Genomic DNA, 25,372 nt, shown 5'->3' with positions numbered 1-25,372 from the left:
ATTTTCCCTAAGGCACATTCTTTTAAAATTATTTAGCTAATTTCTAAATTCTTGAGTCAAGGTCTTATTTATTGTAGGAACAGTAGAACAAGAAAGAAATAGTGGCTTAAACCCTTGGTTTTTACTTGCTCTTAAGGGAGGAAACATCTTTATTGAGTCTTTTTCAAGATGGATGTCACTAGCAGTGTTGTAATACTAGTTTTTTTAAAATATTTTTTTAGTTGTAGGTCTTTATTTATTTTTATGTAGTACTGAGGATCGAACCCAGTACCTCACAAATACAAGGCAAGCGCTCTGCCACTGAGCCAACAACTCCACGCCTAATACTAGTGTTTTAATCAGCTTTTTGACTGCTGTGACTAGAAAAGACCTGACACAATTAGCGGAAGAAAGATTTATTTGGTTTCAGAGGTCTCAGTCCATTGACAGCTAGCTCCATTCCTCTTGGCTCCAGGTGAGGCAGAACAACATGGTGGAAGAGTATGGCAGAGGGAAGAGGCTCACATGATGGTAGGGAGCTGAAAGAGAATGTTGATTGGTACCTTTTAGGAGAACAATTTGACAATATTGATGACATTAGATAATATACATGTAAAGATGAGAAAAATGGGTGTATTACTGAATGATTTTGACCCTGAGATGATAATTGAAACTTAGTAATAAGTCTGTGATAGTTCATTATAATTGTTTTGTCTCCTTTTTAAAGTTTGTAGTAGTTTATAGTAAAAAGGAAAATTGTACATAGTATTTGATACTGTGATTATTTTCTTTCTTTATTTTTGATACTGGGGATTGAGCTCAGGGCACTTGACCACTGAGTCACATCCCCAGACCTATTTTGTATTTTAGAGACAGGGTCTCACTGGGTTACTTAGCACCTTGCCATTACTGAGACTGGCTTTGAACTCAGGGATGCTCCTGCTTCAGCCTCCAGAGCTGCTGGGATTACAGGCGTGCGCCACTGTACCCAGCATTACAATGATTATTCTTTTTAAAAAAACAAACAAACATTTTTTTTTAGTTGTAGATGGACACAATATCTTTATTTCATTTATTTATTTTTATGTTTTGTCGGTTGGGGACGTGGGCGCTGGTGTTGTGGCTTAGCTGTAGATTGCTTCCCTGGCACACATGGGTGGTGCTGGGTTTGATCCTCAGCACCACATAAGAAATAAACAAATAAAATAAAGGTATTGTGTTCAACTACAACTAAAAAAAAAAAATTTAAAATGTTTTACAAATGAATATGCAAAATTCTTAATGTAGGGTGGGGCACATGGTAATCTTAAACAACTTTGTTAGAGGTTTGGCTATGAGTGGGAGGAGAAATAAGGTTGTAGGAAGAGATATAAGGGATCAAGGGTAACTGTTACTAGGTTAGGTTTCATTCCAAGACACAGCACATTGAAATATTAAGAAAAACATGACATAGGGGCTGGGGATGTGGCTCAAGTGGTAGCGCGTTCGCCTGGCATGCGTGCGGCCCGGGTTCCATCCTCAGCACCACATACAAAGATGGTGTGTCTGCCGAAAACTAAAAAATAAATATTAAAAAATTTTCTCTCTCTCTCTCTCCCCCTCCCCCCCTCTCTTTCCCTCTCTCTTTCTCTCTCTCACTAAAAAAAAAAAAAAAGAAAAAGAAAAGCATGACATAAACCGTAGGCAATGGAAAAAATAAGATCTTATGACATCTTATGATTTACAGACACTTAACTCTGCATGGGAATAGTGCAGGGTAGAGTAAGGAAGAAGCAGACCTCACCATCAAGAAAAAGGGAGGGACATTTATTTAAACAATAGTGGAGCATATAAAACTGTCTGGGAATGTTTGCAGTGTTGGTTGTTTTATACATTTTCCACTTCAGAATTAGAAGATTCTAGGTCATAACATAGTTTCAACTCCTTGGCATTGTCTTGAGGTCATTTCTTACCCATATTTATGTTGTTCAGGCTTTGGTTAGTTACATAAGGGGTAAAAACCCCTCAGGTAATCACCAGATGTATAGCTTTTCTTTTTTTTTTTTTTTTTTAAAGAGAGAGTGAAAGAGGGGAGAGAGAGAGAGAGAGAATTTTTTAATATTTATTTTTAGTTCTCGGCGGACACAACATCTTTGTTGGTATGTGGTGCTGAGGATCGAACCCGGGCCGCACGCATGCCAGGCGAGCGCGCTACCGCTTGAGCCACATCCCCAGCCCAGATGTATAGCTTTTTAAAAGTTGATTTTGCTAACATGGTTATTTTCACACTGTGATTTGAAGGTATAAAATTGTTTCAGTGTCGAAAGGTTTCAGCCTGGCTTTGAGCATTCCAGATGATAGAATTAATTGTGATTCATTTTCCATCTTATGCTTTTTAGTACTTATCCTGTCAGACATTTAAACCCCTCATATTACTAAAGCATCCCTTTCTCATAGATGGCTTTAACAATATATATGGCAGTATATAATTTCTTTATTTAGAACAATGGCTCTTAAAATGTAATCCATGGACAGTTTCAGAGGATCTGCAAGATCAAATAATACTAAAATTTTTCTTTTTCTTTTCTCTTTGTGATGGGTTCTTACCATGTTGCTCAGGTTTGTTTCAAACTACTAGTCTCTAGCCATCCTCTCACCTCTACCTCCCAATAGCTGGAACTGTAGCACACCTGATTGTTTTTTTGCCTTCCCTACTGTGTTGACATGTGTACAGATGGTGCACAAACAGTGTTAGCTAAAACTGCTCTGTACCTTAGTGTGAATCAAGGCAGTGACATCAGACTTTGCTAGTGTTCTTCGTTGATATGTGCTCACAGTAAAAAATATAAAATAGACATAGACATATATGCACAATTTAATTTTACTTAAGAACGTTTTTGATGAAACAGTAAAAATTATTAAATTTGGACTTTGAATTTAGGTTTTAATATCGTGTGTGATGAAACAGGAAGCATGCATAGGGTATTTCTGCCAGTTTAATAGTAGTTATTTCATAGAACACCATTTTTACTTGAAACAGTGAGTGACTTACGGATACAGCAGATACTTTCTCCATGTTACAAACTTCATTTTATATTTATCCTTGTATTTACCTTTTTTGATTTTCTTCATTGCTCTGTGTTCAAGTTACTATCTTATGTCATTTCTTTAATATTGTTTTGCCCCCACATGCCTCCTTTTTGCTGTTCTTTTCAAATGTAGCATACTTCTATGTTTTAGGCCTAACAATTGAATTATATACTTAATATTTTGTATATTTGGTTTGGAGGAAATATGCTTTCATTCTTTTATAATTATTTAATTACTTTTACCAATGTTGTTGTTTGATATGTGAGTGTATTTTAATTTCTTTTTGATTTATTTACTTTAAACCTTAAGAACTTCCTTAGTGTTTCTTGTAAGGTGGCATGCTAATAATAGGTACAGATTTTGTTTATCTGGAAGTATCTATTCCAGTTTTTTTTAAAAAAATATTTTATTAGTTGTTGATGGACCTTTATTTATTTATATGTGATGCTGAGAATTGAACCCAGTGCCTCATACATGCTAGGCAAGCGTTCTACCACTGAACCATAACCCCAGCCCCTCTATTCCAGTTTTTTAAGGACAGTGTTGCTAGCTATAAGATTCTTGGTTGGCAATTTTTCTTTCAGCACTTTATGTCATCCAGCTGCCTTCTTTTATTGTTTCTGATGAGCAGTCTCATTAATTCTATTGGGATTTCCTTGTACGTGCTTCTTTCAAGATTTTCTTTTTGTCTTTCAGCATTTGTACTGTGGTGTGATTGAGTGTAGATTTCTTTGCCCTTATTGTATTTGAAGTTTGTTGAGCTTCTTGGATGTATAGATTAATGTTTTTAAGCAACTTAAGGTATTAGTTATTATTTCTTTGGATATCTTTAAAATGTATTTTGTTTTAAACTAAAACTGTCCCATTAGAACATTAACTCTCCCCTCCTCCCAGCCCCTACCTACCATCCTTCTACTTTCTATGAATTTGACTACTCTTCTACTCTTTGTACCTTATGTAACTAGAATTATAGAGTAGTTGTCCTTTTTGTCTTGCTTATTTCATATAACATAATATCTTTAAGATTTATGTTGTAGCAGTGTCAGGATTCCTAAGAATTTGTGAAGTTTTGGGTCCTAAAATTAGTTATCCTTAATTCTTAGGTAATGCAACATTTTTCCTTCCCCACTTGTTTATTTTTACTAACTTTTATTCTGTCAATTTTAGGATTATCATCTATGTAGTTTTACATGTCATTGTATTTTTTAAATATATTTTAGTTGTAGTTGACACAATACCTTTATTTTTATTTATATGTGGTTTTTATTAATATGTGGTGCTGAGGATTGAACCCAGGGCCTCGAACGTGCTAGGGAGCACTCTACCGCTGAGCCACAATCCCAGCCCTCATTGTATGTTTAATTTGGGAAATATATCTAAATGGAACTGTGAAACCAAATACTGCTTTGGTACCTTTAAGAAAATTGATGATAGCCGGGCATGTTTGTGTATGCCTGTTATCCCAGCAGCTCGGGAGGTGATCCCGAGTTCAAAGCCAGCCTCAGCAAAAGTTGAGGTGCTAAACTACTCATTGAGACCTTGTCTTTAAATAAAATACAAAATAGGGCTGGGATGAGGCTCAGTGGTTGAATATCCCTGAGTTCAATCCCTGGTACCCCCCAAAAAGAATTTTGATGGTATGCTGTGGTGTTTATAGAATGACTGTTACATGTAGTGTATCATTTTGAGGTCGCTTGCTAAAAAAGAAGTAAATGTTCTTAATAATACCCTTTGCATTTGAATGTGATTTTGTGAAACTAATGGTTCTCAGTTTGTTTTAGACTCCCAGTCTGCATTTTTAAAGTATTGTGTGTAAATCCCTGAAAACCAAATAAGGCTAAATTCAGTAGTGATTTCCTTTAGAAAAAATATTGATTGCCCTTCCAGTGAGTGTGACTATACCCATCTACCTGCCCAGAGTTAATGTGTCTTTACTGACTGTGGAATAATTAGGAGTTAAGGTTTAAGTCACTTTTATTCTTTATCTAAACTCAGTCATGAGATTCAAGGCTTTCTTTCCTCATGACTGGCCTGCCTGCCTGCCTGCCTGCCTGCCTGCCCGCCCGCCCTTAAAGCTGATATTTTAATGACACCTCCCCAAATATGTTTATATTAGAGTGGTTGCTGAATTTGGACCTCACTTTAGGGTATACAATGAATGAATATTGAGAATTGCTATTGCTTTGTTTTAAACTTACTGGGAGAGTATTTGTGATTTGAGGTTCTTGTATTTCCTTCAATTTAAGTTTTTTTAACAAATCAATTTTTGATTGACATATCATTGGTATAATGTGTATAAGTAAGTTTTATCTTTGTTTTTATTTCCTAAACAGAGACTCTACAGGGGCAGGTAATTCACTGGTCCACAAGCGGTCTCCTTTACGTCGAAACCAAAAGACCCCAACATCCTTGACCAAGCTGTCTTTACAGGATGGACATAAAGCCAAAAAGCCAGCATGTAAATTTGAAGAGGGTCAGGATGTCCTAGCTAGATGGTCAGATGGCTTGTTTTATCTTGGAACTATCAAAAAGGCAAGTTATCTTGATAGAAGGCATTTTTTCTGCTTTTGCAGTGAACTTTTAATAATCTTAAATTTCATGTTAATAATTTAAGAAATAAATATTCTTCTGTATTGCAGATAAACATTTTGAAACAGAGCTGCTTCATCATATTTGAAGACAGTTCTAAATCCTGGGTTCTCTGGAAGGACATTCAAACAGGCAGGTGCTACTATTTCTCTTGAACATGTTTTATACTGAAATATGATTTTCTTCAACCTGACATTTTCTTTTGAATGTATTGTTTTATGATAATTCAGTATCACATTTGAGGAGAGTTTAAAAAGTACCCTACAAACAGAATTATTCCTTTTTCCTTACTTTGTAAATAAAGATGGGTTTCTCCGTAGTGGGACTGGAGCATGTTATATTGCTTCCTGTTCCTCTTCATTTTGCTATGTATCCCTTTCAACTTTTTGGTCTTTTGGAGGTTTTTGCAGGTTTATGATAAGTCTGTCTTTTTGTTCCCTCCTTTTCTCCTTTCCTTTAAAAAGTAGCGGAAAGAAAAAGTAAACCAGTTACATAGAGGTAGAAAGTTGTGAAAATTGAAGGATCCTGTCTAATAAGAGTCCCACCTTGTATATCAGATCTGTGATCTGTGATTGATTTTTCTTCACTGGCTCCTTATACTACCCCCTAGAATTACAAAGGATTGCTCCTTGACCATGTAACTCTTTGTTGCACCTAGAAACTTATTACTATAGAATGCAAATACAAAGTGAACCTGAAAATCATGACAGATCAGCAGGAAATAGTTTTAATAATTTTCTTTCTTGTAAGAATCCTATAAGTTATTTATTTATGTTTGTGTGTATATCTCTAAAATAATATATATAATAATGTGCGTATGTGTATTTTACACATATAACAATACATTAATTTTATCTAGCAGTATACTTTTTTTTTTTTAAAGAAGATTCAGTCTTTCTTTTCTTTCTTTTTTTAAAAATATCTTTGTTTCATTTGTTTATTTTTATGTGGCACTTGGGACCGAACCCAGGGCCTCACGCATGTGAGGCAAATGCTCTACCACTGAACTATAACCCCAGCCCATAGCAATATACTTTTTATTTTCAATTTTTTTTTAGTTGTAGATGGATACATATTTATTTTTATGCGATGCCAAGATCAAACCCAGTGCCTCAAATGAGCGAGGCAAGCATTCTACCACTGAGCTACAACCCCAGCCCTAACAATATACTTCTTAAAAGTTTACATAGGGGCTGTCTGTGATTGTGGCTCAGCGGTAGAGCACTCGCCTAACATGGGCAGGAGCCGGGTTCGATTCTCAGCACCACATAAAACTAAGGGCATTGTGTTTGTCCATCTACACCTAAAAAATAAATATTAAAAAAGAAAGTTTACATAAATAAGGAAAAATGTGATCCTATTAGTAAAGAAATGTGTGCCATAAGAGGGAGATATGTGTGATGTTAAGACTATATTACATAATTTCAAAAAGGTATTTAAACACCTTTGCTATTTTTTGTTTCTTTGAAATGTTGTACTCCTGCAATGCTGGTGACAGTATAAATTTCTATTTCAGTTATTTAACAGTTGCATTAAATGCATAAAAATTTTGTACTCTGATCTGTCCAACAAGACTCTCTTCTAGAACTGCTAGAAGTTTTTTCATAAGAAATAATTTAAAAGAAAAAAGCTAGAGGAAAAATGATCACTATAGCATATTTTAAACAAACAAACAAACAAAAAAATCTTGTATTTCTAAAATGCAAAGACCAAGACTACAGTAATCAGTTAGATTTTCTAGTAGAGGACCACTAAGCTATATGGGAAGATACACTTGATGGTAAAAACAACAACAACAACAACAACAAAACAACATGTACTTGAACTTCACAAGTAAAGTATTCCCAGGTTCCTCAGGAATGTTTTCTGAGGTAAATGTATATTGTTTATCGGATCAGCACCCCTTTTACTGAAGACCTGCCTTCCCTCTCACTCTTATAGTGGGAATCAACTCAGGCACCTACTGCAGGCAGGGGCTATCATTCCCTTTCCAGGGAGTTGCAGATTTGGGCTGAGAGGTCCCAGGCTGTCTGATTACTTTCCTGACTGGAGCCATAAACCCAGGAGCTATGGGAGGCCAGGTCCTACCAAGCATACCAAGTAAACAGAGTTGAGGAGAGACGACAGGAGACCAAAACAGACAAACAAGTAAGCAAAAATACAAAAACCAGACAAAACAATAATTGCTAACCTATATGGCCAACAGTAGAAGTGTAATGAAGTAAATTTGGTTCTTTCCACTAGATGCAATATAATGCAGTTATTAAAGTCATAATTTTGAAAACTGGCTGTGTGAAAATGCTTTTGATAGAAGAACTATTGCATAGTATTAGTGAAAGGAAGTACCTTGTGGTGGGGAGAATAGGAATTCTGTCTTATGAATTTGGATCCTAGTCTTGATACTGTATAATTGAGGGTCTTTTGGTTATTGTATCTGTCTGAGCTTCACTTTTTCTCTAGGAGTAGGATATTTATCTAATAAGTTAGCTTTAGAATTAAATAAAACGTGAATAGTCTAACAATACTTGACTCATAGCACAAAATGATGAATATTGTTTGTATGCAAGTAAACTGTGTATTATTATTTTGATTGTATTAAAATAGGCATGAAGAGAATATTAGAAATGATAATTGTGCTGGTGTGATAAAATTATATTCTAAATTTTTTGATTTTTTTTTTTTTTTTAAGAATAACAATGCTCAAGGAAAAAATGATTTTTTATTTAGATGAGAAGTGTAGTTGATAGCTGAGTGAATTGGTCCACATCTGTAATCCTAGGGATTCAGTAGGCTGAAGCAGGAGGATAGCAATTTCAGCCTTGGCAATTTAATGAGGGCCTAAGCAGCTTAGGGAGAGCGTGTCTCAAAATTAAAAAGGCTGGGGATGGTAGCCCAGTTATAAAGTGCCCCCAGATTTAATCCCCAGTACCAGAAAATAAATAAGAACACACACACACACACACACACACACACACACACACACACGAATGATAACTGGAACTCCAGACTTTTTTACAGTGGCGTACATTATTGGGTACTTTATTGTTAGGGTACATTATTGTTCAGCATAGTTCCAGATTTCAGAGATGAAATAATTGGTGTCCAGTCTTTTTTATAAATTAGTAAATCCAAAGAAATATTCTGAATCCATAGAGAAAGGAGATTATTTACATATTTTCCTTGCCCTTTTCCTTTAGTCTCATGATATTAGTGATGTAGGATGAATGAATGCGTGCCCTTAAACTTCCCTCAACCCCTGATATTCCAGGAGTAGGAATATCAGAAATGAATAATTGAGATGCTGCCTGAGAACAATGTAAATTGTGCCCTCTGCCAAAAAGCAGACTGAAGTGTGAATGTATACAGGTATCTTAAGTTAAAGGTGGAAAGAACACAGAGAAACTAGAAATACCATTTTGAGAGATAGCATTTTGTCTTGTGAAACATTTTGATCTAGTTATCAAATACTGCCCATGTGGGCTACCTACTGAGTCATAAAAATAGTTTTATGTGGAATTCTTTGTGACCCCCTGCCTTTTATGTATGTTTTAAATATTTCAGGAGCCACTGGAAGTGGGGAAATGGTCTGTACAATATGTCAAGAAGAGTATTCAGAAGCTCCTAATGAAATGGTTATATGTGATAAATGTGGCCAAGGTAAACATTGATTTCTTTTAGTCTTGTGGAAATATTTAGTTATATACTGAATACCTGTGTTGAAGATGAATGACTAAAAAATACATTTGTAATTTGAAGCTATTATCCTAAGTTATATTCATCAATTGTAAATATTTTAATGCAGGAAACGGTACTAAAATGCCTTCTTGAAAATGTGTTTTGTATTATTTATTAATAAAATAGAATTTGCTTTATGCTCTTTTTGATATTAAGGGTACCATCAGTTGTGTCATACACCTCATATTGATTCCAGTGTGATTGATTCAGATGAAAAATGGCTCTGTCGACAATGTGTTTTTGCAACAACAACAAAGGTATCTTTTAAGTGTCTTGGGCTAAAGCCCTAACTGGTATTTTTAAAGTGCTATCAATATAATAATTATTTACATCAAAAGTTTATTTGAATGGTATGAACAATTGTTGTTTGCCAGAAAAATCGACGTTTATTGTTTGATAAATAATTAATGCTTAAGTGGCTTGAAGTTATTCTTCATTTCATGACAGTGGTATGGGAATTGGGGCAGTAATTTGAAAGAAGACAGAAAATAGAGATTATTAATCAGTTTGTGATATTAGAAATTTAGAACGGAATTTTTTTTGTTTTTAGCAGTCTCAGGCATTTTAAAATTATAGAACTGTGTTTAAAATTTTAACCTTTACTCTTTCAAATGATTTTTTTCCCTCTAATATGTAGAGGGGTGGTGCACTTAAAAAAGGACCAAATGCCAAAGCATTGCAAGTCATGAAGCAGACATTACCCTATAGTGTGGCAGACCTTGAATGGGATGCAGGTCATAAAACCAATGTGCAGCAGTGTTACTGCTATTGTGGAGGTCCTGGAGAGTAAGTAAATACAGTTACTTAATATCCTTTAAGTAATTTTCATTTGCTTACATTGTCTTATTTTTCTTACTGATTGGTGGTAAGATTAGTAGTGAATTGCAGATGCTTGAAAGTATCACTAAAGACAGCTAGGGGAAGAAAATTCACCATTATTTCACCCAAAAAATTCTCATCTAGGTTTCACTCATATTCATGTATTTAAAAAATCTTACTATAAGGCTATTCTGGCATTTAAAAAAATATATTTATTTTTTTAGGTGTAGATGGACACAACACAATTCCTTTATTTTTATGTGGTGCTGAGGATCGAACCTGGGTCCTGCCTGTGCTAGGCGAGCGCTCTACCGCTGAGCCACAATCCCAGCCCCTATTCTGGCATTTTAAAATGAGTTATATATATTTATGTATCTTATAAAAATAAACTATAGAGGGAAAAAATATATACTGTAGGGGTCCATTGTCAGGTCTGAAAATTTTTAGTTTTATTGGATTTCACATTTAATATGATTGACCATTTAGAAATTGTTACATTTGATACTGTTATTTGAGAGCATAAGAGCATAAGAGACAGATGTTGGTTTAAACTGCAGAACAAAGATGAGACTTTTTCATAGATTGATTAGCGGGCATACCTTACTATTCTTTCCTAAATATTCCATTTCTTATGAATACAGGATATCATTTGCCAGAGGAAAATACTATGTAGTTTTTCTAAGTTTTAACTGAAAAAATATGCTATCCAGGTACTAGAGATGGTATATTTGTTTCTGACTCCCAGGTGCTTTGACAGCTCTACCACGCGGCCTGCGCAGTGGTTTCATTAATGAGGTTCTGGCATTAAGTTAGTTAGAAGAGATCAAAATAAAACACACAGACAGTACCTTATTTTATATTGCTAGGTCTGAGACGGTTCGCGAGGATTACTCTGGGCTAGCGGGAGAGAGAGAGAGCGAACACGCCGGGGATCAGCCTTTTATTTGGGGGAAACGAGATTCAGGGGAGAATTCCATCCAATGAAGGTTGAGGGGGGGCTGTACTCCAAGGTCAGGGTCAGTGATTGGGTCTCCGGGGTCAGTGGTCACGCACACCCCCACACGGATGGGCTCTCTCATCAGGAAAGGGTCGGGATAACTCCGACACAGCCAGAGTGCCTCAGGCCCTTAACGGGAGTCACCCAATCACGTGTCAGAATGGCTCCCCACAGACAGCCACCTTATTATTGATTATTAACTAGATTATAAAGAAGAAATCATTTGAAGTTGACCATTGTAGTTAATTATATATATCCATAATTAGAGGCTATAATTTTATTCATTTTTATTATTAAATTTTGCTATATCAGCCTGGTATGGTAGTGCACACCTGTAATCCTAGCTATTTGGAAGACTGAGGCAAGAGCGTCACAAATTCAAGGCCAGCTTTGGCAAGGGCTGGGGGTGCAGCTCAGTGATAAAGTGCCTCTGGGTTCCATCCCCAGTACTGGGGGTGTGGGTGGTGGTGGTGGTGGTAATTACATCTACAAACCAACATTCTACTTTCTAGAAAATTTGCCTTTAATTTCTGGTCCATGGTCCTTGGTTCTGCCTTTCAAACTAAACATTTTATCTGTTATAGGGGGTAGGTCTTAAAAATGTTGCAAGTCAATGGCATATATATATAATCCACTGTACTGAGGAGCCTAAGGTAGGAAGATTGAAAGTTCCAGACCAGCCTTGGCATTTCAGACTTTGTCTCAAAGAATGAAGGTCTGGGGATTTAATACAGTTGTAGAGTACCCCTGGGTTCAATCTCCAGTACCCCCAGTTTAAAGAAGTGTATTTTATGCCAGAAATTTTATTTCCTACTTCTATGACCTATGTAGCAATAATGTTATCTTCTCCAGACTAAAATCTCCACTGCCAGCAAACAGTCTTTATGATATAATTTCCAAATTCTGTTTCTCTCCAGTGTTTGAAAGTTATTCTTAAAATACTATGCCATGATTGGGAAAGGTAGTGTTTCCAGAAGTAGTCTGATAGAATATAATTTAATGGGCTATTTAGAATCTCAGGCATGATGCTTCTCTTGTTGTATCATACAAGAAATTGTATTACCTGTTTTAGACATTCAGTAGATATTCTCTAGTTTCATGTAGGTGGTCAACTAATAATTTTAGTAGCTTTTTTTGGTGGGGGGGTGCTATTGAGTATTGAACCCAGGGGCACTTTAGCAGTGAGCCACATCCCCAGCCAATTTTTATTTTTTATTTTGAGACAGGTCTCACTAAGTTGCTGAGAGCCTTGCTGAGTTGCTGAGGCTGGTGCTGAACTTGTGATCCTTCTGTCTCAGCATCCCAAGTTGCTGGGATGACAGGCATGCACTGCCACCATGAGGTGTTCAGTGATGAAAATGAATATATAAATGAATGAATTTTTAGTTCTTTATTCTAATTCATCTCTGATCTTGTGGAATATTAACTTTGTGATTTAACACTTCTGTAAAATTTCTCAGCTTTTAGTCATCTGCAAGTTTAAAAAGCGTTTGTCTATTTCTAAAAAACCAGTTACATATAAAAGAGAAACAGTGAACAGGTTTATCTTTTTTCCTTTACTCATTTAATCCTAGCATTTTGTTTGAACCATTTTTCAAAATAGGTAGAAATCATTGTAGACATTATTTTATGAGGTACATTGTTCATTATCTTTAAACATTAAAAGAATAGGAAATGTGCCTGATATTAGTAACTATGTTAGTTTCACCATCTAGTAGAATGCATGGATTGAAGTTAGTATTCGTAAGTCATTTGATAATTGGCTCACTTTACAGGCTTCTTAACCTTTGCCTATGTATGGCTTACAATCAGTGTGGGACTCATTTGTAATATCTTATTTTCATAGAGGGTTTCATGGTGTAAAACCATATACTAATTAAAAAGAGAATATATCCTTCTTAGATGAAGATTCAGTTGTAGTATCTTCAGCTATTTGAAATAGATCTGTAGGTCTGTAATCTGAATCAGTACTAAACTTGTGACAAAACTTTTATACTTTCATATAGTCTTAGGTTAGATGTCTTTGTTTTATTTAAATTACTTAAATTGCTAAATTCTTTTCATTATAATAGAAACACAGTAAAGATATAAAATGGAATGTTCATACTGCCTATGGCCATTTGATATTTTGGGCAAACAGTAGTACCTCTTAGTATGACCTCTCCTAAGGTATAGAGAATTGATGTGAAAAAAGTTTTAGGCTTCTGGGCAGGCATTTGGGCCAGCCTGGGGGTGGGGGTGGAGAGGGTGGGGGATGTTGCTCAGTAGTATAGCACATTCTTAGCACATGCATGGCTGTGGGTTCTATCTTCAGCACTACGAAGGAAAGAAGGATGGATCCCATGCCTGTGCTTTGAGAGAAATCCTATACTAGTGTAGAAGCTGGGCACTGTTGACTAGAAGTAGATCTGTTTTTCAAGAGAAGAGGTATGAAGTGTGTTCAACATTACAAACCTTTCTGGGAAAGAAAAAAAAAATTACACTTTAGAAAAACGTAATGCTGGGGGCTGGGATTATGGCTCAGTGGAGGAGCGCTCGCCTAGTACATGTGAGGCCCTGGGTTCGATCCTCAGAACCACATAAATAAATAACATAAAGGTATTGTGTCCAACTACAACTAAAAAATACATATTTAAAAAAAAGAAAAACGTAATGCTGGGCTGGGGATATAGCTCAGTTGGTAGAGTGCTTCCCTCACATGCACAAGGGCCTGGGTTCAATCCCCAGCACCATCAAAAAAAAAAAAGAAAAGAAAAAAGAAAAACATAATGCTTTAATCATGATTGTAGTTTGGATAATGCTACTTTGTTGTTTTAATAAACAATGAAGTTTTTCCCTCATCAAAAAGTAGTAATTTTAGTCTTAACTTTTTTTTTTATTTTAATAGCTGGTATTTAAAGATGCTACAGTGCTGCAAATGTAAGCAGTGGTTTCATGAGGCTTGTGTGCAATGCCTTCAAAAGCCAATGCTATTTGGAGATAGGTAAGAAGAACATTTCAATCTTACTAATTAATTTTATTTTTGTGACTTCTTCATTGTATTTATTTTACAGTTTGTAATTTCTAAAAAAAATTTTGACCGTGATTTGTAAAGAGGTCACTTCAGGGAAAACACTGAATAATATGCTTTAAATACATATGATTTTTGTGCTTTTGGATATTATTCCAGAAAACTTTAAAGTAGTGTCAGTGATTGCATTTACTTCTGTTGCCTCCATAGTACCCTAACCTATTATCATTGGTACCTTCCTTTAAAAAACTTAGAAAGGATCATACGACAGAGAATTGGAAAAGGCCACAGACACAATTCATTTATTTTTTATTTATTTTATTTTCTTTTTTTCTATGTTTTTTTTGACCATACGATTTATTTTTTATTTTTTTTAGTCATACATGACAGCAGAATGTATTTTGACATATAATACATACATGGAATGTACATACATCAATCATATCACAGACACAATTTATACCTTAAAGAATTTCTAAAAGCAGATACTTTCTATATTGAGTATTATGTGGAAGAACATAGTGAGTTCTAGGAGGTAAAATTAAAGATAGAGCACTAAATTTGGGTTTCAACCTTTGCTTATGCAGCTATTACCATCTTTTTGACTTTAAGAAGGTCAGCATGTCTCCTTTGAGCTTATCTTACTAGGTTATTTTGAGCATTGGACGGTACAATGTATATAGGCGTAGCCACCAAGTTCCTAACACACGCAAGCATTAGTAAATTATGGTACATATGAATCTGTGGGAATGTCAAAGGACTCTAATAGTTAGAAAGTTGTCCCTTCTCCCTAACTATTTTGTTATTTGAAAAGAAATTCCTTAAATCTTAGCCTCATTATTGAAATTACCTTTTGTTTTGGGTGTGAGTCCTTACATTGACTGTAGGATCTTCATTTGCGTACTATTTGCCTGTATTTATATTCTTGATGACATTATAAAATTTTTTTCCTTAGGTTTTATACATTTATTTGCTCTGTCTGCAGTTCTGGACCAGAATACCTCAAACGTCTACCATTACAGTGGTAAGAATGGATATTTCTGTTAAGAAAAAAGGAGCTATATTATTAGATCTCCAAGATGAAAGTTCTGTGTCTGTGTACTTGCTTAAATAAAACTTTGTTCCTTATACCTGGCTTTATTTCTTTTATTTATCTTTGAGCCATCTTCAGTAATTATTATCCACTTTTATTGCTAAGTTAATAAGGCTGTTTATTGTAGAATGGCATAAATGTAGTTTTCAAACGTATTTTAAATCTTGTTCCAGTTCATTTGTGCCTTTAGAATAGCATATAGTAGAAGATACGTAGGTTGAACAAACATGAGTTTCTGTATAGTAATTCTATACAGAATGTGTGGTGTGATTAGTTTTATAGATTTAGTAATAAAATACTTAAAATAAGTATTTATAAGTATTTTTATTATCTTTTACATAATTTAGGAACAGATAGAATTTAACTCATGAATTAGATAAAGTAAAGCCTGATAAAGTATGGTCTGTTCTGTAGTTTCTATGTAGTATTAAAAATACAAAAATCTTGATTGTAAATTATTTTCTCCTAAATTCAGATCCTCTTTGAATGCATTTTAAGAAGTAATTCAGGTATCTTTTAGTTTATAATTACTATTCATAATAAGTTAATGTTTTGCTAATGTTTTCTAGCTTTTTCATATGTAATGATTTATTGTATTACGAATATGACTTAGGACATTGACCCTCTATCCATCTGAATAATTTACTTTGGATTAATTACTGATTTTGTAAAGAAACTAATTTTTTAATAACCAAAAACCTTGTTTTTGTATATTTTGATTATATTTTGATTCCAGGGTAGATATAGCACACCTATGCCTTTACAACCTAAGTGTTATTCACAAGAAGAAATACTTTGATTCTGAACTTGAGCTTATGACATACATTAATGAAAACTGGGATAGATTGCACCCTGGAGAGGTAGGTGACCTTAGAGCTAACTTCATTAGCTACTTGATGTTTTTTCTGTTTTGTTTTGTTATTGTTTAAAACAACAACAACAACAATCTAAGAAACAAGTCATACGACCAGAGTAGAATTTTATTTTTAGTTCTGGGGAGGAATAAATCTGATAGGGATATCAGGACCACTTTCTCATCCTTCTATGTTTATTTATTGCCTGTTGACTCTGGAAAATTATAGATGGAGGAAGTAAATTATTTGATTCTTCTATATTCTAAAGTGAGAATCATTATAAAGATAGAAGGGTGGGAGAAATTCTTTGTATTGGGTGTCTCACTCATGGTTTCACCTCCTTTTCTTCTAAGAAAAGGCAGCTTTCTTCTTTCCTCTCTTGTTGGTACTCATACATTTCTGACTTCCAGGAATGGTGAGATGAGATAACAGGATTAGAATGATGAGTTAGAGAGTGAAGCTGCCTGAGTTGGAGATTGTCCCTCCTCATTCTGAAAATCTTGTTTTGCTTCTCATTTTGAAGCATAATTATTTACACTGGCTTTACAAAGAATTTTTCTAAGAAAAAACAAACAAAGGAATATAAAGTAGTGCATGTTCATTGAAAAAGATTTTGGAACTATAGACTAGCACAAAGAGGGAAGAAATTAGAAAAATTTACCTTATTTTTAGCATTTATTTAGATTTATTAAAATACATATTATTAACTACTCTTAGTTGAAAACTAAAAAATTTGTTTCATAATATATAGAATCAGATATGTACATTTTAATTATGCATACTTTGAGATAAAAATTGTAAGCTGATTTGAAATTTAGGGAGAATTTCGTCTATTAGTTTTAGGCAAGTGAGAGTTTATAAAACTCATATAAATGGTATTTGGTGTTTTTGAGGTTTGGGGGGCCATTAGAGCATAGTTTACATTTATTTAGTTGGTATATTAGCTACATAAAATAAAACAAATAGCAGTACTTAAGTATTAAAATATAGGATTACTGAAATTCTATTGATAGAAGGCGTTTCAAGTGTTAGATAATTTTTTTTTGCTCATTAATTTGATTTACTCATACCACAATGTGTACATACATTAAAACAGCACACTATATCCCAGAAATCTACACAATTGTTATTAGTCAATTAATGAAATTTTAAAATTACACAGTAAAACCACACTTTACACTAGAAAAAAAAAAAAAGAAATGAAATAAAAGGAACAAAACAAACCCAGCCATTCCACATGTACAGCTTGACTGGGTTTACCCTTCAGCAAAAGGGCAGAGTGAGAGCTATTTCTAGACCCCAGGGTAATGGCCTTTTTTCCTTTCTCTGAGGGTGGGCAGTGTGGACAGAGTTCACAAAGACATTAAAATACAGACAGCTGGCTTTATATGGAAACCTGCTTGTTCATCAATTTTTAATGAAGTTTGAATGTTGTGATTTATAAATTTGAATTTCAATAAACTGACTAGTTTAATGAGAAAAAAAAAGTAAGGCACTAATAGTAACTATAGTGTTCTTTATAGTCATCTTAATATTTAGTGCTCCAATGCATTCATTTTAAAATTCTTCCTTTCTAGGCATGATACTTTCAGTGCTTCATATACAGATACATCTGTATACCTGGTGTGCCATCTTCAATTAAATTTTCTGATCCACAGTATAATTTTACTTTAGCAAGTAAATGTTTTTATTATCTATAGCCTATATAGTAGTGTCTTAGAAAAAGAAGGGCTGGGGATGTAGCCCAGTGATAGAACACTTTTCTTAGCATGAGATTGAAGATTCAAGCCCCAGTATTGTCAGGGGGAAAAAAAAAAAAAGAAAAAGAAAGGAGAAAAAAGTAAATTTAACTTAAAAAAAATTTTAATTGTAGTTGGATACACTATCTTTAATTAATTAATTAATTAATTTTTATGTGGTTCCAAAGATCAAGGCCAAGGCCTCGCCTAATACATGCAAGTGCTTTACTGCTGAGCCACAACTCCAGCCCCAGATTTAACTTTTCAAAGGATGGTTGCCACTTAAGGACTTTAATCATTCCTCACTGTTTTCTTGGAGTTAAAATAAGAAAATACTTTTTAGTTGAGTTGTCTCATCTACAGACTAATTACTGATAATTGACATTCAGGTTTTTAATTCTCAGTCTTTTACATTTTTTATTGTAATTGCAATTAGATTTTAGGGTGATATTTTAGTAATGAAATTATAAATTTTTTGCTGATCTATGTTTTTCAGTGTTTCATTTAGTTTATACTTTTAAATATGAAACAAAGATGGACATATTTGAATAAGAAGACCTTGTTTCATTGGAATTGAATTGCAAATTGAATTTTGTTACTGGTCTAACTTAAGGTTTATCAAATTTTTTTCCATAAAATTCCATGAACTATTATCAAGACATAGGAAATAGTATATACTAAATGTAAAATTTATAATTTAGTACTTGGAGTTTTCAAGAGTCATTTTGAACATCAACTTTTATTATACATAGTATGGATTATATTGCTGTAGAAGTTTCTCTTAAAAAATGAGATAAAACACAGCAGAAGTGTTATGATTTCTACTCTCTCTTAAATGTGGAGTTTCCTCCCTTTGCTTAGATGAAAGAAAGACATCTTGTGATAATGTTAAAAAGTTAGATTATGGGCTGGGGTTTTGGCTCAGCGATAGAGCACTTGCCTAGCATGTGTGAGGCACTGGGTTCAATTCTCAGCACCTCATATGAATAAATAAAATAAAGGTCCATCAACAGTTTTAAAACAAAGAATCAAGCTAAAAAAAAAAGAATCAAGCTTATTGACATTCATATGGTAAAGTTTATTAAAAAAAGAGAGAGAAGTTAAGATTACTTTTGTGACATTTTGGCTAGGAATGTACATTTTGTCCCTAATCACAGAGAGGAACTGAATCCATATTTACCATTGCTGAGCTTTGAATTCAAACCTAATTTAATATGTAATGACACTAGATGAACTATAATGATATTTGTTATTTATATAACATAACTCTGTAATTACTTGCTGTAACTTTATATTGAATTGGTTGTATTCTGTTTAGTGTATTGTGGTTTCTTTTTTTTGGATTGTCATTGTCATGATGGAAATACTGTATTCTGCTTTATCTATTTTTTGTGATACTGGGCATTGAATGGAAGGCCTTGTACATGCTAAACAAGCACTCTACCACTGAACAACATCCCCAGCCCCTCTTTTATATTAAAGGCTATTTTTAGAGGAGATTTAGGTTCACAGCAAAATTGTACACTCCTCTCATAACATTGCCTCCCTCATTGTGAGTATCCCCCACCAAAGTAGTACTTTAGTTGAAATTGATGAACCTACATTGACACGTTATTATCATTCAAAGCTGTAACTTCTTTTAATTAAAAAAGAAAAAAAAGAAGTTTCAAAGTTAAACTTGTTTTGTAGCTAATCCTTTCATATTGAAAGGCATATTTGACTCTCATGTATCATCTTTTCTGTTAGTTTTATAGGGTTGCTCTGAAGGGAAACAAAAAACTTTTAAAACCATGTTAGAAGATAGTGATATTTTAATATCATATTTCCTTATGTAGTTTTTTTAAAAGTATCTTTATTTTTTAAATTTATTTTTATGTGGTGCCAAGGATCGAACCCAGTGCTTCACATGTGTGAGGCAAGCGCTCTACTGCTGAGCCAAAAATCCTAGACCAAGCCTTACGTAGTTTTTGTACATCTTTGAGATTTGGTTTCTCAATGATTATCATATAGACTAAGTGTAGTAATGTAAGTAGCTACAGTATTTTGAAATGTTTTCTTTTTAATGTAAAAATCTACCATTTGAGACCACAATAAGGATTTCTTATTTAAAATGAAGTGTCACTGTTGTATTAGATTGCTTTGAGGAGTTTAAAAGGAGATGGGAAGTGTGTGCCTGGGATTGAACTCAGGGGCATTTGACCACTGAGTCACACCCCCAGCCCTATTTTGTATTTTACTTAGAGACAGGATCTCACTGAATTGCTTAACACCTTGCCATTTCTAAGACTGGCTTTGAATTCAGGATCCTCCTTCCTCGGTCGGCATGTTCCACCAAGCCCAGTTTAAAAAGAGATGTTGGTACTTTTTTGGATTTACCTCTTGTCAATTGTATTATTATTATTATTATTATGATTTTGGTGATACTGGGAATTTAACCCAGGAGTGCTCTACCACTGAGACATACGTCCAGTCCTCCCTCCTTTAATTTTGTTTTTAGTTGTTGAAGGACCTTATTTTATTTACTTGATTATATGTGGTGCTTAAAATCGAACCCAGTGCCGCCTCACACATGCTAGATAAGCACTCTACCACTGAGCCACCACCCGAGCCCACCTCCAGCCCTTTAAAAAAAAATTTTTTTTAAGACAGGGTATCATTAAGTTCAAGGCTGGCTTTGAGCTTGGTATCCTTCTGTCCTAGCCTCCAGAGGAGCTAATATTACAGGCATGTGCCACCAAGCCTGGCAGTCTTTGATTCTTTTTTTATTTTTTCATATTTTAGTTGTAGATGGACACGATACCTTTATTTTTTTTATTTTTTATTTTTTTTAATTTTTATGTGGTGCTGGGGATAGAACCCAGTGCCTCATGCCTGATATGCAATCAATCTACCACTGAGCCATAACCCTGGCCCCAATCTTTGATTCTTTAATAACATACTTTACATTAACTGTGGTCTTAAATTTAAAAACCCTAAGGTTGATAGTAGAAAAATATATATGCTGTCTTTTTTTTTTTTTTTAAAGAGAGAGAGAGAGAGAGAGAGAGAGAGAGAGAATTTTTTTTTAATATTTATTTTTTAGTTATTGGCGGACACAACATCGTTGTTTGTATGTGGTGCTGAGGATCGAACCCGGGCTGCACGCACGCCAGACGAGCACGCTACCGCTTGAGCCACATCCCCAGCCCCTATATATGCTGTCTTAAACTTTTGAGGGAGGTAGGGAGAAAAGCATAAATGAAACTCAGTGAAATACCACGGTAGAAATATTTTGCAAGAGAAATGTTTAGTATAATTAAGGTAGTAAAATATTTTAAAGTGAAAAATAACAAGAAATCTGATTAATAGCAATACTTGGGACACGGAATGTTATTTATTAGTATATAAGTTGGAAAATAAACTGTTGGCATGTATAAGCCTAGGTGGTATAGAATTCAGCATTGGTAATGGAGGGTTGTATTATTGAAATGAAGAGTTAGTAATAGCATGTAAGTTTATATAGAAATGTGTAAAACTGAAAATAAAAGTATAGTATGAGGTAAGTGTAGAAAGGTTGGAGCAAGAGGATTTCTCTTTTGGAGATATGTTACCAACTTTGGTCATATGAATATGATACTTTTCAACTACATTTGATACGATTTATACTATTAAGTTACATTTTTAGTTTGCAAAACACACAAAGGGAACATCTGGTCCTTTTATGTGAGTAAAATATATTCTCCTATGCAAAATAATTATGGAGTTCTATAAAACTTTTGAGAAACCATAGGAAATAAGTACCAAAAGAAAAGGGAGTTCTTGTTATTTTCAAAAAATAAGAGGATTTCAACAACTAGAAACTCAGTTTTGTTGTTGATTCTTAACAAAATTGCATATATCAGATATATGACTTGTGAAGATTTGAAAAAAGCAATTAAAAAACCCTATTAGAATAAAGTGTGTTAAATACCCTAGTTTCTTTGTTGATATGATTAGGAATATTTGTCAAATTCTGTGGGCATGGCATAGTATAACTTGATCTTAGATAAGATTTTGAAATGTGAACTAATTAAAGTGGAAATTAATGGGCAACTTGTTGAAAAACAGTAACAAAATCAATGACTTAGATATTCTTGAGGAAGACTTGTAATGGAAGGCCATAGGGATTCTCTGTTTGTACCCTCAATTCAAGAAAGGTATCAGAATCAAGAGAAAAGATCCTTTGGAATAATTAGAATTAAAAACAAAAATTAACAGTTATAAAGTACTGTTTTTAGGCATAAACACAAACAGTACAGAGGATACTTGATAGTAGTTCCAATTTGATCTTAGATTTGTGGTGGTGAGTGGGGAACAGGAAGAAGATAAAAACCTTACCCTAATCCAATACTTAGGCATGATAACTGATTTCAAATATTTAAACGGCTGTCTTGCTAAAGAGGGAATAGAAAACTTCAAGGGAGGTTTTGCTTACATATGGAATAGGCTTCCTTAGTAGGTGTATCAGCCTTTCTCTGCCTACCTGCCTGCCTTTCTCACCCCCTACCCCTGTAATTTTCTCTCCTGTCTTTCTTCCTTTCCTCCCTCTCTTTTGTGGTACTGGGGATTAAACTTGGGCCTTGCACCTGCAAGTGCTCTACCATTGAAGTGGACCCCTAACCCTGTGTATCAGCTTTTATCAATGGTAATAATAAAGCTAAGGTTGAATGACTAGCTCTCTTATAAAAAGAGATTGCACTTTTGGTGGGAGGTTGAATTAGATTTAGAGTTTAAGCTTTAAAGTATGATTTTTTTCATTCTTCTGTAAATAGAAATTCTTGGGCTGGGGGTATAGCTTAGTGGTAGAGCACATGCTTAGTATGTGTGTGGGCTTGGATTCAATTTTCAGCACTAAAAACGGAAGAAATTTTCTATTATTGGACACCTCAGAAATTACAGTAGGAGGAGATGGTATGATGATCTGAGCTTGTTCATGTATTTTTTTGTTTTTAGCATCAATCAGAGTGGCACATAGTGGGATTTCAGTCAGTGTTGGAAGAATGGACTTGAAAGTCATTTGGGTTGAGGCTTTAGCTCTCTCCCTAACTAGCCAAGGGAATTTGAACAGTTCTTTTAACCTTTATATTTATTAACTCATCTGTTAAAGAGTTGGAATAGATGGTTTTTAAGTCTCCAGTATTATTTTAGGCAGATTTATTTGCTCTTTCATTTAAAACAATTCTAAGGGGCTGGGGATGTGGCTCAAGCGGTAGCGTGCTCACCTGGCATGCATGCGGCCCGGGTTTGATCCTCAGCACCACATACAAACAAAGATGTTGTGTCCGCCGAAAACTAAAAAATAAATATTAAAAAAATTAACAAAAAAAGACTGTATTTAAAAAAAAAAAAACAATTCTAAGGTTTGATAGTCAGCTGGTAAAGAACACACTGGCTATAGTTTAAATGCCAACTGTGATACTTTGTTTATAACTTAACATTTTTTTGTTAATAGGTCCCAGTCTTTAAACTTTGAAGAAGAGGTGGAAAAGTCTCTGGGGAAAATTGTTATTGGAACAATATAGAATATTTTATAGAATTGGATATTTAGTTAAAATGGTTTATGATGAAAAATTGTTAAGCATTTAGGGCCATTTAAAGTCTATAATTGTTATGAAACACTGCCCCCCATTTCACATTTTTTTTCTACTTATGATCATATTGGAGGTGTTGGGAAATGAAATGTTTCTCATTACTTTTTAGACCCCTTTATATTGATATGTTAGGAGCTTTCATGGTATATATTAAAATAATTCTAATGTATTTTCCCCCCAGGTTATAGAATTTTAAAAATTGAGTGATAACTAATACCAAGGTCCCATTTTTATTAGTGTTCATAGTTTTCAGTTCTTTCACAGACATCATTTTATCCATATAATGAACTAATAATTAAACTCTACTTTTTGTAGTTGAGAAAATAAGCCTGGAGAGATTAAATGACCCTGAGTAGATCACATAGTCAGTGAGCACCTGGAATTAGAATTTAGGTCTTCAGACTACTAGTCAATGTACTTTTCCTCTTCATCATATTGCCTCTATCTAGTACCTGTATATTACTAACTGATGAAATTGTAGTGCGTTAAATTGTTTCTTGATACTTCACAGCTGGCAGACACACCAAAATCTGAAAGATATGAGCATGTTCTGGAGGCATTAAATGATTACAAGACCATGTAAGTTGATTTATTTTATGTAACCCTATGAGGGAGACAGTTAGTAAGTATAAGGAATTATGGCGTTGTTTAAAAATTGTGGGATTGGTATCTAGAATATCATTTAAAACTTTTTGATGTCTTAAATCTCTTTTGGTCAGAGTAAAGTAGAAATTCCTGAGGGTTGGAGAATGGTAGGAGGGAGGCATATCAGTATCTTCGGGGGGGGGGGGATTTGGTCCATTCTGTTGAAAAAGCATATTCAGTAGTAGCTTACTTTTACAATGCAGTCTACTGCAAGTAAAATAAAATCTTGGTAGCAGGTAAGAATATGCAAAACATAGCGGAAGATTTTATAGAGAATATAAGGTTTTTAAAGGATTAAGATCTCTGGTTTTAAAATTACTTATAGAAAAGAATATTACGGGTATGAGTGGTCCATAATAATTGACATTATTTGTGCCATGGGAATTTTATGTGTGCTGACTCAAAACTATTGAATAACATTATAAAATTCTTGCTTCAAACAAGTTGCTGTGTTAAACATGACATCATCAGAATTGCTTTTTCATAGAAAGGTATATATACTAAAGCAAAAAAAGTATACTTGACAGCATTTCTTCTTAAATAATGTTTTAATTATTAGTGGCTAGAGCTTTAGAGTAGTTGGAAAGCCATAAGGGTACCTGAGCAATTATTGTACAGGTAAAAATATTCTGTGGGACAGTGAATTCTGAACTTAGGGTGCCAGAAACATAGCTGTTCTTATTGTGGTTGAAATGGGGGCTTCTCATTCCTGTATTAAAGTGGAAGAGCATGCCCAATAATTGCTAGAGAGAGGTTCTTGTAGCCAGGGAGGTTTGAAGTAGTTGAAGGTATTTGGAAATAGGAACCCCAAAGACAAAAGGCAAGGGCTAGGGAACATATTTTTCAGAGGCCCAAGTCCACACTCCACTTAAAAAATATATATATATTTCTCTGCTCTAAGTTTTTCCAACTTCAGATGTGACACTGAATGTCGACACTCCTTATTTTTGGGGGACCTTTAGAATTAACTTTCCCAATGTGGTCACTCATTATTCCTGACCAGATTTCCTCTCTTTGCACATTTATTCTGAAATAGATTTCTTCTTTTCCTAAACACTTAGAGATTTTTTTTTTTTTTTTTTGTTTAGTAGGTGACACTAAAATGTGGAAAAATATATCGGGACTAAAAAAGATAATATTTTGTGTTCATCTTCCTTGCTTTAGGAACTTATACATACACTTCTCCCCCTTTTTCTTTTTTCTTTGAGATGCGGTCTCATTGTATTGCCCCATC

General features: G+C 34.2%; 1 protein-coding gene across 4 annotated transcripts in view; it reads left to right on the top strand.

Annotated features, from left to right (window-relative positions):
* The window catches only part of MTF2 (metal response element binding transcription factor 2), a 59,441-nt gene that overhangs the window by 24,558 nt on the left and 9,511 nt on the right, over positions 1-25,372 (top strand). Inside the window, exons 1-10 of one of the 4 annotated variants that reach the window (XM_081308343.1) lie at positions 5,528-5,580; positions 5,688-5,769; positions 7,579-7,785; positions 9,199-9,294; positions 9,529-9,629; positions 10,010-10,158; positions 14,076-14,171; positions 15,154-15,222; positions 16,028-16,151; positions 24,005-24,072. In XM_081308343.1, the coding sequence (XP_081164469.1) occupies positions 9,219-9,294; positions 9,529-9,629; positions 10,010-10,158; positions 14,076-14,171; positions 15,154-15,222; positions 16,028-16,151; positions 24,005-24,072 (683 nt within the window). In that variant the 5' untranslated portion in view covers positions 5,528-5,580; positions 5,688-5,769; positions 7,579-7,785; positions 9,199-9,218. Of the gene's footprint in view, positions 1-5,381; positions 5,581-5,687; positions 5,774-7,578; positions 7,786-9,198; positions 9,295-9,528; positions 9,630-10,009; positions 10,159-14,075; positions 14,172-15,153; positions 15,223-16,027; positions 16,152-24,004; positions 24,073-25,372 lie in introns of those variants that run through there. The other 3 variants (XM_081308344.1, XM_081308342.1, XM_081308345.1) reach the window with 3 other exon arrangements.

Source organism: Spermophilus citellus (genome assembly GCF_964194105.1).
Source record: "Spermophilus citellus genome assembly, chromosome: 9".
In the NCBI taxonomy this organism is placed as follows: Eukaryota; Metazoa; Chordata; class Mammalia; order Rodentia; family Sciuridae; genus Spermophilus; species Spermophilus citellus.
This window is presented reverse-complemented; position numbering and strand designations above follow the sequence as displayed.